Source organism: Erpetoichthys calabaricus, chromosome 10 (genome assembly GCF_900747795.2).
Source record: "Erpetoichthys calabaricus chromosome 10, fErpCal1.3, whole genome shotgun sequence".
Lineage (NCBI taxonomy): Eukaryota > Metazoa > Chordata > Cladistia > Polypteriformes > Polypteridae > Erpetoichthys > Erpetoichthys calabaricus.
The window spans coordinates 11,137,688-11,155,363 of record NC_041403.2 but is presented as its reverse complement, the minus strand read 5'-3'; the positions used below and the strand labels follow the sequence as shown (position 1 = coordinate 11,155,363).

Sequence of the window (17,676 nt, the reverse complement as noted above, 5' to 3'; positions counted from 1 at the left end):
GTATGTTCTAGCATCACGTCCGAACGGCTGTAGCAATTTTAATGAAACTTGGTACGCGTTTCTCATTGGTCAACAAAAAATGCTGTAGGGTGAAATCAACCCTAACCCACATCCTTCTGGGTAGAGGTGGGGGGTGATCTTGTGGTCTTCTATGCATGTTATCATCCAGTTGACACTCGGAACGACCACCAGAGGGCGAACTGGAGGTGACTGCCAGCATTCTTTATGTTTGAGCAGCACCGCGCCCCTGTTGCTTTTGAAGTTAAACAGAGTTGGCCAGTTCCGAGCATCAACTGGATGATAACATACATACAAGACCACAAGACAAGCACATTAGTGAGTCTTCATTGTTTGTTAATTTATTTTTGTGTTTTTTTTTTAATTATATTTTTCTCAAAAAATTTAAAAAAAAAAACACTTTATTTTCCTCCCGGGCAAAGCTGGGTATTTCTGCTAGTTAAATATAAATGTGCATGCTAATATAAGAGCCCAGCGCTGTTAAGTCATGGCACTCAGCTGCCCAGTGGTCTGACGGATGCCAAGCTACTGCTTACGTCACGGGCACATGTTCAGGGGGCATTGGGGGCGTTGAAGGTTTTTCCAAAAAGCTGTTTAGACTTTGGTGAGTCAAAACGCCCAGCAGAGCTGCCGAGGAACAAGTCCCTAACTGTCGACAATCAACTCTTAAGCCCCTACAGTGCTCAGGCTGCCTAATATCATAATGTATGGTATTTTAATCCTATTGCTTAAGGTATTGAAGAGCCCTGATATACTTCTAAATGCCATTTGAGTGCTTATATGTTTTACGCACTAGCCTGACAGCTTGCCCCTCACTCACACAGGCAAAGGTCCTACACGCAGTTTGTTGGGTCTTCTTCTTGCTTCCTCAGGGAACACGATGACCTCGGCTCACAGAAACTCAAAACAAAGCAAGCAGGCAAGCGGCCTCTTTAAAAGCTGCTCCAGGCCTAGGCTTTTCACAGTTGAAAGCACTAAAATTAATAATAAAGCATATTGATCCTTAATCAAAATTCTCAACACCACCACCACCACCTGATCAGGGCCCAATACAGTCCTTACATTGATGAATCGAAGGCCAGAGGTCCACATGATAATCATCGTCTAATTCTTCCACGTGAAGCCTGAAAACCATGAGGACTGATTGAGATCATTTATGTTAGTGGAGTCTGGGTGGTCTCGTGGCCTTGGAACCCCTGCAGATTTTGTTTTTTTTTTTTTTGTTTCTCCAGCCCTCTGGAGTTATTTTTTGTTTTTTTTTTTCATTTTTCTGTCCTCCTGGCCATCAGACCTTACTCTATTTTTTGTTACTTAGTATTGCCTAATCTTATTTTTAGATTTTTCTCGTTTCTTTCTTTATCTTGTAAAGCACTTTGAGCTACACTATTTGTATAAAAATGTGCCCTAGAAGAATAAAAAGGACTACGGTCCATGTTTTTAGAGTCCTTGTGCTTCCTGTTTGTGAGACATGGACACTGCATTGTGAGGGAGCGTCAGTTATGGCACTTCGGCCATGTGGCCTGCCTCCCTGAGGGTGATCCAGCTCGTAGGATCATCGTTGTTGGGGACCCGAGTGGCTGGACCAGGCCAAGGGGTCACCCACATAACACTTGGCTGTGGCAGATAGGGTGGGACTGGACCGCGTGTCTGCCTGGGGGGTTGTCAACCGTTATCCCGAGTTGTTTCGTCGTGTGGTGGATACGGCAACACACTGTACCGGTGCATGCTCCCCAACTTGACTTGACTTGTGCTCTAGAAATAAATGTTGTTGTTGTTATTGTTGTAGATGTCACATGACTGCAGGCCTCCAAGACTGGATAATTTGATCAACATGCTTGAATGGCGTTACGAGATGTTGGTTGTGATTTGTGGTTAAAGACATCAGTGCTCCATTTTCGATTTAGGATTTGTAGTGGGCACTGACTACAAGGTCTTTTGTTATCTTCAGTTTTGGCCCTTGCTTGATTTCTGGCTACAATTCTTGCTTCATCCATCACTTTACTCTTCTACCTCACACTTGTTATGCTGAATACCACATCACGTTGAAGCAGGTCAGGGTCATTCCAAGTTTATTTTAAAATCTTTCAGTGTGGCTTTCTCCTCTTTAGCCATTGACCCTGAAAAACGCTCCCCGCGCCCCGGCTAATGATGTCCATCAGGTCTCCTATTGGCACAACGGTGGCCGCCACTCACCTGCGAGGTGTCGTGATTGAAGATGACGGAGCTCAGGTCCCCACAGTTGTAGTGTTTGATGAGGTCCTCGGTCGTGTACGCCCCCTGCAGGCTGCCCGCCCTCAGACTTTCGTGCTGCAGTAACGTCTGATTCAGAGCAAACAAGACCTGTAATTAAGAAAGTGAGAGAGAAGCACTTGAAATGCTGATAGCCAATCCCACCAAGACCCCCACACCCTTCTACTCAGGCCCTCAGGTTTGTCAGTAGAAAAAGAGCAGATGAATCCATAGCTGGAAGGATGGAAAGGTGGGCTGCTTTCAGCCTCAATCACAGGACGGAGGTGGTCCAATTTTAGGACTGAGGGATAAGATGCGGTAGGACACGGACTCACCACATACTAGGAGTTCAACAAGTTAGAAAACACAGACAAGCGGGTGCGTTGGTGGGCTTGGATGACTGATTAAAAAGCTGCATAGTTTTGAGTGTTGGTGAAGTTGCTTCATCAAGGAGACGGCTTTTACATTTCTGTTCATTAGAACAATCGAGACGAGAACAGGCCATTCAGCCCAACAAAGCTTGCCAGTCCTATTCACTTAATTCTTCTAAAATAACATCAAGTCGAGTTTTGAAAGTCCCTAAAGTCCTACTGTCCACCACACTACGTTGTCACTTATTCCAAGTGTCTGTCGTTCCTTGTGTAAAGAAAAACTTCCTAATGTTTGTGTGAAGTTTCCAACTGTGTCCCCGTGATCTTGATGAACTCATTTTAAAGTCACCGTCTCAATCCACTGCACTAATTCCCTTCATCATTTTCAACACTTCAGTCAGGTCTCCACTTCATCTCCTGTAAAGGCTCAGCTCTTTTAATCTTTCCAGATAACGCATCTCCTGTAGCCCCTGAATCAGCCTCGTCGCTCTTCTCTGGACCTTTTCTTGTGCTGTTATGTCCTTTTTGTAGCCTGGAGACCAAAACTACACACAGGACTCCAGATGAGGCCTCACCAGTGTGTTATAAAGCGTGAGCAGAACCTCCTGTGACTTGTACTCCACACATCAAGGTGCTATATAACCTGACATTCTGTTAGCCTTCTTACTGTCGGGAAGTAGATGGCTTAGAGTCCACTACAACTCCTTGTGGTGTTATGGCACCACAGCTCTTCCAGCAAAGGCCGTTTTGTTTTAAGTAAATAATCGCCGCGCTCGCGGCTTAGCGAGGGGGCGTGGTGACTGTAGCGAGTCGCAGGGCGATCTGCGGTGTGGGCGTTTCTCACCTAAGTGCACAGGTGAGAGACTGCCCGCATCCGTGATCGTTCCTGTGGCTAATGGGCTGCAGCTGCCATGTCCTCTCCGCTTATATAGAGAAGCGCGAGCAGGTTAAAGAAAAAGAAGTGAAAGGAAAGACGGAAAGAAACGGAGGTTGCAGGAGGAGGCAGGAAGCAGTGGAAAGAGAGAGAGAGAGAGAGAAAGTCGGTGCGGGAGAGCGAGCGAGTGAGTGCAGGCTCGCGTGCAGCTGAACAGTGAGCCTGGGTGTTGGGCCGACACCAGGGGAGTAGCAGTAGTGGTCACTCCCGCAGAGTTGATTCTGAAGGGCGGGAGTGACCGGCAGGTGGATATGTCTCCGCATAAGGCCGCAGAAGGCAGCGGGAGTTGGACTTGGGGTGTGTATTCCCCAGCGTGGGCGCCCCGGTCGCTGTGGAACCCAAGTCGCTGTCTGGAGGAGCTTACCAGAGCCAGGGGTCGGTGAGGCGATCCAAACAGCTGAAGCAGGCAGAGAGAAGGTCAGCTGCATGTAGGGAGACTCTCTTGTAGAACAGACCAGATGGGTGTAGCAGGGGAGCCGCCAGGCTAAACAGAAGACACCGGGCTTTTTGGTTTTAACATTGTTGCTTCCTGTACTATTTTACCTCGTGGTTTTTAGAAGAGTTTTTCCTAATGGATTTTAACCTCCACGTTTGTTCGTTTGGTTTTCCACTTCACAACTGTTTTATGGATTATTTATTTAATGAAGATTATTGAACTGCACAGCACTCTGTTTGAACATTTGATTGTCTTTTAATAAAAGCACTTTTGCACTTCTACCATCCACTTGCTCATTGTTATTGCCCCACTGTCTAGGTCATCGGTGACATTACCGATGGTGTTGGGTTCGAGGGTTCCCTAACAGAAGATGGGAGCATGGAGCAGAACCCGCATTGTCACACTCCTCAATCCTTCTCATAAGGTGGACTCTCGATTTTCAGATGACCCATTGTGTATTCAAACCTCACATTTTTACTTCCTATGTGTAATACTTTATATTTACTGACATTAAATTTCATCCCTTGTAGCCCTGGACTCAGCCTAGTCGCTCTTCTCTGGACTTATTCCAGTGCTGTTATGTTCTTTTTGTAGCCCGGAGACCAAAACTCCACACAGGACTCCAGATGAGGCCTCACCAGTGTGTTATAAAGCTTGAGCAGAACCTCCTGTGACTTGTACTCCACACATCAAGGTGCAAAAAACCTTGAAAGTCTGTTAGCCTTCTTAATGGCTTCTGAACACTGTCTGGAAGTTGATAGCTTAGAGTCCACTATGACTTCTCATAAGGTGGACTCTCGATTTTCAGAACTCCCATTGTGTATTCAAACCTCCCATTTTTACTTCCTATGTGTAATTCTTTACATTTACTGACATTAAACTTCATCGTCCACAAATCTACCCAAGCCTGTCTGCTGTCCAAGTCCTTCTGTAATAATATAACAGATTCTCGATTATCTGCCAATCCACCTATCTTCTGCAAACTTAACCAGCTTGTTCCTTATATTCCTATCTAAACCATTTATAAATATTAAAAATAGCAGCGGCTCCCACATTGCCCCCTGCTGGTCACCACTCTTAACTTTGGCCAATTCTGATGATGTTCCTCACCCCATCATCCTTCCTGTGTCTGAGCCAATTCTGCACCCATCTACAAACATCACCCTGAACTGCCACTTCTTTTATTTTGATGTCCAACCTCTCATCTGGCACCTCATCAAATGCTTTCTGGTGGTCCAGATCAATAATATCATCTGCTCCACTCTTGTTGTATCCTTTTGTTGCCTCCTCATAGAATTCCAGCATGTTAGAGAAACACGACCACCCTTTTCTAACCCCATGCTGACTGTTCAGTAAACTGCTGTCCTTATCAAGTGTTGTTCAATCTTCTCCTTAATAATTCCTTCCATTAATTTTCCTGTGATGCTCATTATGTTTACTGGCCTGTTGTTACTTGGATCTGCCCTGTCACCAGTTTTATATAATGGGATGATATTTGCCATTTTCCATTCCTTTGGAATGTCTCCAGTGTGCAGTGACTTCCTAAAAATATGTGTCCATGGGATTTCTCAGTTTTTTTATTTTTAATAAATTTGCAAAAACCTCAAGTAAACTTTTTTCACATTGTCATTATGGGGTGTTGTGTGCAGAATTCTGAGGAAAAAAATGAATTTAATCCATTTTGGAATAAGGCTGTAATATAACAAAATGTGGAAAAAGTGATGCGCTGGGAATACTTTCCGGATGCACTGTACATTCCAATAGATGGTGCACTGAAAACGTGAATGCTGAGGTCTACGTTGGATTTCAGCTCGTCTTAGGTGGGAAGCACAGGTAGCTAAATCAGAGCTCTATTCAGGTCGTGACCTTCAGGGGTTCTGCGTGGTTAGCAAGCGCACACAATGACGGCGCCCACAAGAGACAAGAATGATGTTGCGATAACACGTTAAAATAAGCAAACCCCTTTCAGATGATTTTTTTAAAGAGCAAATTCGTGTTAAAATCCTTACGGCCAAAAAGAAATTCCAACAAAGCTGCATAAAAAAATAGGGAATAAAATCATTATCATAACAGCAGGGAGCAGCTGAGCAACAGTCCTCAAAGCAAAAATGAAATGAATTTCAATTACAAAGTAAAAAAACAAATAAATGTGTTAAAAAAAGTGAAATATCCCACCTTCAGATGAAAACAAAGGATTTATTATCGCCTTCTCCTGAAGGTCCCTGCTTCAGCAAAGCCCCCCTTAGCATAATTTATGGTTCCTGAACTGGTTAGCTAGCGGTATGTGACAGAGGCGCAAAAAAGAGGGCTTTCAGGGCAGAGCGGACCACCACAGGCCTGCCGTGACCGGCTGAGTGTGCAGCCATCAATTCTCCTCCTCGCTCCCCAACACATCATAGGTGGGATGGCTTAGGATTTATGGATCTGATTTTACGTCAAGCTTTCTTGTTTTCTTGCTTTCAAGTCGGACCACACAACAGCACACATCCTCTGACAGAACTCCAGTGGTCCGGGAGTGAGCTGGCTGACCGTGAAATGTTATGACGGCCTTGAAATGCTGGACCACCCAGACGGCCACAATGGTCACAGAATGAAGAAGAAGACTGGGGGAGAGGAATGGACAGCATGCCAGCGTTTTACCACAGTGATGGGAAATTCCAGAACACAAGGGCACTGATATGTTGAACGGACCAGGAGATAAATGTAGTCAAAAGGAAAGCAAGGCTTAAAGCTGGAAAAGTCGGAATTCTTTAGCAACAAGTCCAAAACAACGACGAGAAATCAAAGAGTACAAGAAGCAAAATATCAAAAGCTGAGATTTCTAAATAGCATTAAGATGTTAGTGTTTCTATAATCCACAATCTCGGATGTCACAGTTGATTAGACATCAGCTTTTATACCATCCCATGAACGGCGTGCCATTGGGCATCCTCTGAGGCCACAACCCTACTGACTGGCAATGCACCCCCCCCCCCCCCCATTCAAGACCCCACATCTGTTCAGCTCGGGTTATTGGCACCAACACCCGAAAAGTCAGTATGCCACCTTGGGGTGGTGATAGATGACTGCTTGTAAATGTCTCTTGACCAAGAAGCTTCACATTGTTAAGGGTCAGACCAGGGGCCTCATGTATAAACGGTGCGTACGCACAGAAATGTTGCGTACTCCAGTTTCCACGCTCAAATCACGATGTATAAAACCTAAACTTGGCGTAAAGCCACGCACATTTCCATGGTACCTCATGCCCTGGTGTACGCAATTTCTCCACTCGGCTCCCAGCGTCAAAGCAGTGCTGCTGTTCCTGTGTGGTCACCCTTTCTTTCTTAGATCCATATTCCTGACACGGCTTTATAAATACACTGAAACTAACTACATATTGTTTATTAGTGTAATGCACCTGATTGTAATTGACCTGCAGCAATATAATGGTCCAGGGAATAGCCATAGTATTCCAAATACCATAACTGCTTTAGCGTTGTAACTCTCAATGCATCTTCTTCTTTCAGCTGCTTCCGTTAAGGGTTGCCACAGCAGATCATCTTTTTCCATATTACTCTCACTGCACCACTCGGAGTATTTATATCACTGTATCTGAGTGGGGAATCACAGCAGCAGCTGATCGGAAAGAGAATTATCAGTATACAGCATGAAGCAGATGCTGCTTCAGCCACGGCAAAACGTTTCAGAGAGTTTCCTGTACGGACTTTGCAGTTTAGAAAAAGTTTCATCCCAAGAACTATAAACGCACTCAATCAGTCCATCAAGTGCTCCTTGTAGAACTGTTTGGACGTATAAGTACAACTACCTCACTGTAAACTTGCACTACAGTTATAATATTGCACAACCTGCGCCACTTTATAAAGCGCGTATGATGACTATATCATTTTTAGAAATGCAACAAAATATGGTGATTATATTATACAGATAAAACTTTAACTTAATTTAAATAATCTGTATTGTTAATAATTAAACATGTGAGGACACGGTGCCGCAGCGCTAGCTAGTTCACGGATTGTTCCTGCATTGCGTTGTATTCTAGCTGGTGCTGACGCGACACTTGAAGGATAGATGGATAGAATAATTAAACATGTACTACGAAGATATTTCAATGTTCCTTAAAAGGTTTGAAGAATCGGCGTTCTAAGCTTACAGATGGCTTCACGTCTATTACAGAGCTGATTGTGTGGTGATTGGGTATTTGGAGAAAGAAAAGTAAGGACAGGAATTGGAGGTTAGTACGTTTGAAAGAGACAGTATTTCTGTAATAAATTATTTCATCAAAGGTCACGCATGGTGCAGCAAGCCTCTTGCGTGAGATATGAACAAGCACTGCGCCACCGTGTTCCCATGTTTAATAACATGCTTTAACTCCTATCATCATGAAAATGATATCACATATACATCTAAGTATTTTAATTATTCAGAAAGCTGTAATATCACGAATGTAATGGATTCTGTGTCCTGTCGGAGAAAGAGAAAGAACGGAAGCACGTAATGATTCACACACATAGAGTACATAGAAGATCAAACACAGAACAAAGCATTTAATGTGCTACTTTAGTTACAATGGGATTTGAGAAACTAGTAAATTAAACGATTTTAAGATGAAGTTCATGATGTTCTACTTTAATGGCAAAATAAACTACGTGATTAAAGTGGAAACTTCGAGATTAAAGTTGACATTTCGTGCTTTTTTCCCCACTGTGTGCCTATTTCTTTTCTCTGTACCCTAATAAGCTTTCATATGACACTCAGATGTTGGGGTACGACTTGCCTTTTCACGGCGACTTTGATATCTGACAACTTATTTCAGGCACTGTGGGAGGGTATTTTCTTGGTACACTTTTGGCCCCTTAGTACCCATTAGCATCATTTAAATGCCACAGCCTATCTGAGTCTTGTCACTGACCACGTCCATCCCTTTATGACCACAGCGTCCCCATCTTGTGATGGCTCCTTTCAGCAGGATAACCCGCCATGTCACAAAGCTCAGATTATCTCAAACTGGTTTCTTGAACATGACGATGAGTTCACTGGACTCAAATGGCCTCCATAGTCGCCAGATCTCAACCCAATAGAGTACCTTTGGGATGTGGTGGAACAGGAGAGTCGCATCATGGATGTGCAGCGGACAAATCTGCAGCAACCGCGTGATGCTCTCATGTCAATATGTGGCAAAATTCCTGAGGAACGTTTCCAGCACCTTGTTAACTCTAAGCCATAAAGAATCAGCAGAGGGCAATAGGGGGTCCAACCAAGCAGTAGCAAGGTGTACCTAATAAAGTGGCCAGTGAGTGTATCTCCAAGAGTTGGTGAAGATCACAGCATAGTCAGCAAAGTCAAGATCTGTGAATCTCTCTTCACCAACAGATGCCCCACAGCCCTGCCCAATACCAGTCCATGCACACATTGAACAGGGTAGGAGCAAAAACACACCCCTGACAGACCCCAGAATCAAGTGAGAACAACACAGAGGTTCTGCCTCCACTCTGCACAGTGTACCAGTATACAGGCCGGCCATTACATCCAACAAGTTTGGGGAGAATCATCACAGAGGAACTTGGACAGCAGACAGGCTTGGGAAAATTTGTGGCAGATGAAATTTAATGTCAGTAAGTGTTACACATCCATCCATCCATTTTCCAACCCGCTGAATCCGAACACAGGGTCACGGGGGTCTGCTGGAGCCAATCCCAGCCAACACAGGGCACAAGGCAGGAACCAATCCCGGGCAGGGTGCCAACCCACCACAGAAGTGTTACACATAGGAAGTAAAAATGTGAGGTTTGAATACACAATGGAGGGTCTGAAAATCGAGAGTCCACCTTATGAGAAGGATTTAGGAGTCACAGATGACTCTAAGCTATTGACTTCTCGACAGTGTTCAGAAGCCATTAAGAAGGCTAACAGAATGTCAGGTTATACTTGTGTGGAGTACAAGTCACAGGAGGTTCTGCTCAAGCTTTATAACACACTGGTGAGGCCTCATCTGGAGTCATGTGTGCAGTTTTGGTCTCCAGGCTACAAAAAGGGCATAGCAGCACTAGAGAAGGTCCAGAGAAGAGCAACTAGGCTTATTCAGGGCTACAGGGGATGAGTTAGTAGTATTCAGATTCAGTTTCAGATGAGGTCTGAAAATTGAGAGTGCACCTTATGAGAAGGACTTAGAAGTCATAGTGGACTCTAAGCTATCGACTTCCCGACAGTGTTCAGAAGCCATTAAGAAGGCAAACAGAATGTCAGGTCATATAGCGCCTTGATGTGTGGAGTACAAGTCACAGGAGGTTCTGCTCAAGCTTTATAACACACTGGTGAGACCTCATCTGGAGTTCTGTGTGCAGTTTTGGTCTCCAGGCTACAAAAAGAGAATAACAGCACTAGAGGAGGTCCAGAGAAGAGCAACTAGGCTTATTCAGGGCTACAGGGGATGAGTGATGAGGAAAGACTGAAAGAGCGGAGACTAACACTTGCAATAAGTTTAGGTCTTGTTAGGTCTGAATACATAATGGCAGGTCTGAAAATCAAAAGACTATCTTATGAGAAGGATTTAGGAGTCGTAGTGGACTTGACACTAACAACTGCCAGACAGAGTTCAGCAGCCATTAAGAAGGCTAATAAAATGTCAGCTTATATAGCGCCTTGATGTATGGAGTACAAGTCCGAAGAGGTTATACGGAAGCTTTATAACACACTGGTGGGACTGTGGAGCATGCTCCTCGATTCGAAACAAACTTCCTGAGGTTGTGTCCCAAATGAAGATTTCAACAGCAGTTGATGCAGTGGGATTCTTCTGGGTGTTAACAGAGCAAAAGTGCTGGATGAAAACTAAAAAAAAAACTAGTGGACTCCCACCAGAACCCCAGAGGAGCCGAGTACCCGACCATCATGCATCTCCCCCATCTGACGAGACTGTAAACAAAATATCACTTTCTCAAGCCCGGCGTCAACCTGGGGCTCCGCTGTGCCGTTTCTCACACAACGCGGGATGAGAAATGAGCGGGATTCATTATTGGCGAATTGAAAGAATACGGGTCGGATTAGAAACAGCTGTGCAAACTTCAGCGGTGACCTCTCGGGGGCTAATGATGCTTTTGACAAACCAAAGATTGGGGGAGAAAAAAAACGCAAAGGCACTCTGGATGAAGCTCTACGATATTCCATCATCTGAAGTCAGTATGCTAAGATCGGTAAGTGGCCTCATTAATCGGGGCCAGCTTGGGAGGAGGGCATGGAAATAAAAACAAGGAACCCCGCCGCCCCCATGGACAGCCGGGCGCTCTGACTGAACCTGTTTCAGCTTCGCAGTCATAACACAGTTCATTTCTTTGGCTCAGTGTAATGAATGGGCGCCTGAGACATAGCAGGAGACAACACTCCGGCCAAACGACCGTACAGAAATATAAAATGCAAACAGTCCCATCAGCCTCTCTGTTTTCATCAGGCTGGCAGAATCGGGGTAGTTGCCACAAAGGAGAAAAAGGAGGGCCGCCAAAAATACCTTCAGGTCTTACTTATATTGGAGGAGTTGAGAGAACAATTGATGCTGATTGGGAAGATCACAGACCACCAGGATCTGCCAAACATGCAAGGAAGAAAAGTAATCGACAGACGTTGAAATGAACCCATCAGCCCCGTCTGTCACTCCTCTTCCAACTTTAAAGCTGATGAGATGAAGCCCTCGCTTTGTTCTGCCAGGGGTAGGTAAAGATGGCTAACGAGTACAGATATACAGGTGCTGGTCATAAAATTAGAATATCATGACAAAGTTGATTTATTTCAGTAATTCCATTCAAAAAGTGAAACTTGTATATTAGATTCATTCATTACACACAGACTGATGTATTTCAAATGTTTATTTCTTTTAATGTTGATGATTATAACTGACAACTAATGAAAGTCCCAAATTCAGTATCTCGGAAAATTAGAATATCAATTAAGACCAATGCATAAAAAGGATTTTTAGAAATGTTGGCCAACTGAAAGGTATGAACATGAAAAGTATGAGCATGTACAGCACTCAATATTTAGTTGGGGCTCCTTTGGCCTGGATTACTGCAGAAATGCGGCGTGGCATGGAGTCGATCAGTCTGTGGCACTGCTCAGGTGTTATGAGAGCCCATGTTGCTCTGATAGTGGCCTTCAGCTCTTCTGAATTGTTGGGTCTGGCGTATTGCATCTTCCTCTTCACAATACCCCATAGATTTTCTATGGGGTTAAGGTCAGGCGAGTTTGCTGGCCAATCAACAACAGGGATACCATGGTCCTTAAACCAGGTACTGGTAGCTTTGGCACTGTGTGCAGGTGCCAGGTCCTGTTGGAAAATGAAATCTGCATCTCCATAAAGTTCATCAGCAGCATGAAGTATGAAGTGCTCTAAAACTTCCTGGTAGACGGCTGCGTTGACGTTGGACCTCAGAAAACACAATGAACCAACACCAGCAGATGACATGGCACCCCAAACCATCACTGACTGTGGAAACTTTACACTGGACCTCACGCAACGTGGATTCTGTGCCTCTCCTCTCTTCCTCCAGACTCTGGGACCTTGATTTCCAAAGGAAATGCAAAATTTACTTTCATCAGAGAACATAACTTTGGACCACTCAGCAGCAGTCCAAAGGCGAGATGCTTCTGACGCTGTCTCTTGTTCAAGAGTGGCTTGACACAAGGAATGCGACAGCTGAAACCCATGTCTTGCATACGTCTGTGCCTGGTGGTTCTTGAAGCACTGACTCCAGCTGCAGTCCACTCTTTGTGAATCTCCCCCACATTTTTGAATGGGTTTTGTTTCACAGTCCTCTCCAGGGTGCGGTTATCCCTATTGCTTGTCCACTTTTTTCTACCACATCTTGTCCTTCCCTTCGCCTCTCTATTAATGTGCTTGGACACAGAGCTCTGTGAACAGCCAGCCTCTTTAGCAATGACCTTTTGTGTCTCTCCCTCCTTGTGCAAGGTGTCAATGGTCGTCTTTTGGACAACTGTCAAGTCAGCAGTCTTCCCCACGATTGTGTAGCCTACAGAACTCGACTGAGAGACCATTTAAAGGCTTTTGAGTTAATTAGCTGATTAGAGTGTGGCACCAGGTGTCTTCAATATTGAACCGTTTCACAATATTCTAATTTTCCGAGATACTGAATTTGGGACTTTCATTAGCTGTCAGTTATAATCATCAACATTAAAAGAAATAAACATTTGAAATACAGTACATCAGTCTGTGTGTAATGAATGAATCTAATATACAAGTTTCACTTTTTGAATGGAATTACTGAAATAAATCAACTTTGTCATGATATTCTAATTTTACTAGAGGGCTTCGCCCCCTGCTCGCTTCGCTCGCCAACCCCTGTGTTTGGTTAATTTGATATACAATTTTACATTTTTTTTTTGGAATTGTTTCAATTTCATTATTTTGACTTTTACTTTAAAGCTTGTGATGGACGACCGGCTACAGACTCCGTTCGCCACCCCCAGGCCGCCAGGAGGAGCCCTCCGGACAGCATGATGGTGCCCCGAGTTCCAGCAGGGCCTCATGGACTTTGTAGTTTTTATACACAGCCCTGCTGGATACCTTGGGGGCCACCGGGAGTCACTGTAAGGGGGCTCGTGGGCTCTTATGTGCCCTATAACCCGGGAGTGCGTCATCATCACGTGACCGGAAGGAACGACGTGCTCCCGGGCTGAAGAAAGGACTATTTACCCTGATCCGGAAGGAAAAGGAACTGTGGGTGGCCAGGAACCACTTTCGGGTCAGGGAATATAAAAGGACTATGGGAAAGCCGAGACACTGAGCTGAGCTGGGAGGTAGGGTGGCAAAGAGTCTGGGCGAGGAGGATTGTTTAGTGAGAGAGAGAGAATTATTGTGTTTATGAGTGTGGTGTGGAGAGTGCTTTGTGCACGATTTAATAGTAAAATAAATACTATTTATACTTTTACCTGGTGTTCAGAGTGGTACCTGAGGGTTCAAGAGGTGGACAAAGCCTCTATCTGTCACAAGCTTCATTAAAAACAATATTTTTTGGAGACACATTGTGACAACACAATGTATAACTGGCCGTGAGTGAATATTGTTTCTGTTTCTGTAATAAATAATCCGAGTTTTTCTGTTTGTCCCTGTGATTTATTGATTGTCATAGCAAAAGCTATTCTCACGGTAAACTGTAAACATTTTACTACGAATGGCATATCACGATCTCCTTTGGTGTGTAATGTTACTCGCGGAATATATACATCACCTTTCTATTTGCCTGTTAAAATTTGCATCACTTCTCCAAGATCATCAATATACACCCGACCGAATTGTGTATTCTTTGAAATTTAACTTGTCATTCCTTAAACTGTTGTGGGACCACAGATTCTCATAGCATATGGTCCATTATTGTGTAAATCCACGTTTTGTCCACTGAATGAAGCGAATGCGAAAAGACTTTGTTGTCTACTTTTTCCTTCAGACCTCAGTTTGTCCTGGTATTTTTTTCAATTACACCTGGTTCTGATGATTAGTGACCTTTTGTTTGCGGTAATGCAATCGTTTCTATCTTTTCTTTTGATACCGTAGTGACTGACATGATAAAGTGTCACAAAAGTTTCACTTGAACAATCGCTGACTTCCTAACCCCAAACACAACTTTCTAGCACCCTCTCCAACGCCTCCCCTTACCACATCAAATCAATACCCCGCTATCAGTCCTCTGTGCTGTACTCCGCCTTCCCTCAATCTGACCTAACAGTTACTTAAAACCAAAAAGCCCTCAACCTGGCTGGGACGCTACAATACTTTCGAATTTTACCGCTTTCATATTCTGTACCTTTGTCTGCATGTGTATCGCGCCATCATTTGTTTGAGCCTTTCGAATTCCACTGCTTTCATAATCTCTTATCTGCCTTTTCTTCTCTCCAATGCCTTTGGGTCTCTATTCTCTGTAGTGTCCTTATACGCTTTATACGCGCTGAGAGCACATGATTTGTGTGTACTATGTGCTTTTACACGATTGATTTTTTTTTTGATGGGTGTGCTCTTATATATTCCGTACTATCTTTGTTGACCTTTGCGGACCCCGTAATGTCTTACGTTTGACTCTGGGGTGCAGTGCAGAATCCTCTTTTCTGTGTGGCTGTGTCGTTAGTCGTTAGCTATGGGCGCGTTGTTTATCCAGGTGGGCTCGTGTTTGTATATCCGTCAGTCGAGCTCGTTCGTTTTGAACCCGTGCCTGCTTTGCTTCCGCAGTTTCAGACGCACATTGTAGGCGCCTGCATTCATTGATCTTATCCAGGTGGGCTCGTGTGTGTATTATTGAGCTGTATTGTGTTTGAATTTGGTGTAAAGCATTCAGCGGTTTGTACAATCCCAAGCAGCACATTATTCCTAACTTGACTCCGCAGTAGTAGTGCCACTCACAATATGGCGGTGATGCCTGCGCCTTCCGTATTATCTCGGGTTTCACTATGCTGTGTAGTGTGGACGTTTGCGGCATCTGTTCTCTCTCCGGTTTGACTTCGGGCGGGGCGCTGAATCCTGTTGTGTTTGTTTGTTCTGTGGCCGTTCTCTGGGGCCGTGTGTTAGTTGAGCTGTATTGTGTTTGAATTTGGTGTAAAGCGTTCAGCGGTTTGTACAATCCCAAGCAGCACATCTGTTTTATGTGCTATTTCCGTTAGTCGAGCTGTACGCGCCTGCGCAGTATGTCTCATGGTCCCATCGCTGTGTACCTGCGTCCATGCCATCCGGTTTACCACTCTCGGTTAGTAATATGGCTGACCAGCACCTGTAAACCCTTGATGCATATTGTTAGGAAGTCGCTGCGCACTGTGGAAATTCCAAAGGAATGGAAAATAGCAAATATTATCCCATTATATAAAAAGAGAGACTGGGCAGAATCAAACAACTATCGGCCAGTAAGCTTAACGTGCCTCACAGGAAAATTAATGGAAGGAATTATTTAAGAAGACTGAGCAGCACATGGCAAGATTAGGAGTTTTATTGAACGGTCAGCATGGGCTCAAAAGAGGGAGATCGTGTTTAACTAACATGCTGGAATTCTTTGAGGAAGCAACAAAAGAATACGACCAGAGTGGAGCTTCTGAGATTATTGATCTTGACCTTCAGAAAGCATTTAATGAGGTGCCATATTAGAGGGTGGGCATCAAACTAAAAGAAGTGGCAGTTCAGGGTGATGTATGTAGAGATGAGTGCAGAATTGGCTCAGACACAGGAAGCAGAGGGTGATGATGTGAAGAACCTCATCAGATGTTAAGAGTGGTGACCAGCAGGGGGCAGTGCTGGGGGCCTCTGCAATCCTCTTTAATAAAACCCCTGTGTGCATCCATGTGTCCGTGTGTGTGTGTGTGTCTTCTGGTGAAGTGCGCATGTGCGGGGGATGCTGGAGAGAGTGCTGATTGGGTAGTCGCGGCCAAGGTGGAAGTACAGGGAAGGGCGGAATGAGTGGCAGAGTCACCAGCCTCTAGCAGATGCTTCAAAGGCTGCCTGACACGTCACAGAAGACAGACAGGGCAGAACCTATAAAATATTGCGCGGCCAATCCAAACGGATTTCGGTAAATGAGGTAAACAACATCTCCTGGAAGAACAGTCAGCTCAGCAAGTAAACATCAACAAAAGAAAGGCTGAAAGACAAAAAAAAAAAAAAATATGAGCAAATAGGTCGATTTAAGAAAAAGAAAATGAGCGTCAGAAAAACGCTAAAAGAGAAAGACTCAGAAGAGCAAATAGATCTATAGAAGAACAGGAAAATGAGCGTAAAAAAATTCTCAAAGAGAATACATTTAATATAGACTGTACCTACTAATGTTTAAGCACTACTGTTCTAGCGCCCGTTATTGTAACGGGCTTAATGTCTAGTTTTTAATAAACGATTTAGATAGGAATATAAAGAACAAGCTGATTACATTTGCAGACGATACCAAGATAGGTGGTTGGGGAGCATGCACTGGTACAGAGCGTTACCGCACCCACTACATGACGAAACAACTCGGGATCCCAGTTTGCAACCCCCCTGGCAAACACGTGGTCCAGTACCACCCTCTGGAAATGACCCTCTATCTGTCGCAGCCAGGTGTTACATGGGTGACCCCTTGGCCTGGTCCAGCCACTTGGGTCCCCAACAACGAGCCGGATCACCTTCAGGGAAGTGCACAACATGGCCGTAGTGCCGTAACTGACGCTCCCTCACAATTCAGGTAATGTGCCTGATTCAGAACACCATGAGCAACCGCTCATTCGACACAAACTCAAACCAACGGTACCCAAGGATTCTCCAAAGAGACACAATACCAAAGGAGTCCAGTCTTCATCTCAGGTCACTGGATAGCGTCCATATCTCCCAACCATATAGCAAGACAGGAAGCACCAGCACTCTAAAGTCTTGGACCTTCGTTCCTTTGCAGAGATATCAGGAGCGCCACACACTCTTTTCCAGCGACCTCATGACCCCCCATGCTCTCCCAATCCGTCTACTGACTTCATAGGAAGAGTCACCAGAGACATGAAAGTCACTGCTGCAGCCAGGTGTTACGTGGGTGTCCCCTTGGCCTGGTCCAACTGCTCGGGTCCTCAACAACGAGAGTCCTGTGAGCTGGATCACCCTCAGGGAATCACGTCACATGGCTGTTGTGCCGTAACTGACGCTCCCTCACAATGTAGGTCATGCGCCTCATTCGGGACTCTGTGAGCATCAC

General features: G+C 44.7%; 1 protein-coding gene across 2 annotated transcripts in view; it reads right to left on the bottom strand.

Moving 5' to 3' along the window:
• The window catches only part of trabd2b (TraB domain containing 2B), a 384,138-nt gene that overhangs the window by 187,332 nt on the left and 179,130 nt on the right, over positions 1-17,676 (bottom strand). For both annotated transcript variants that reach the window (XM_051932730.1, XM_051932731.1), the window contains exon 3: positions 2,212-2,358. In XM_051932730.1, coding sequence (XP_051788690.1) covers positions 2,212-2,358 — 147 coding nt within the window. The remainder of the gene's footprint in view (positions 1-2,211; positions 2,359-17,676) is intronic.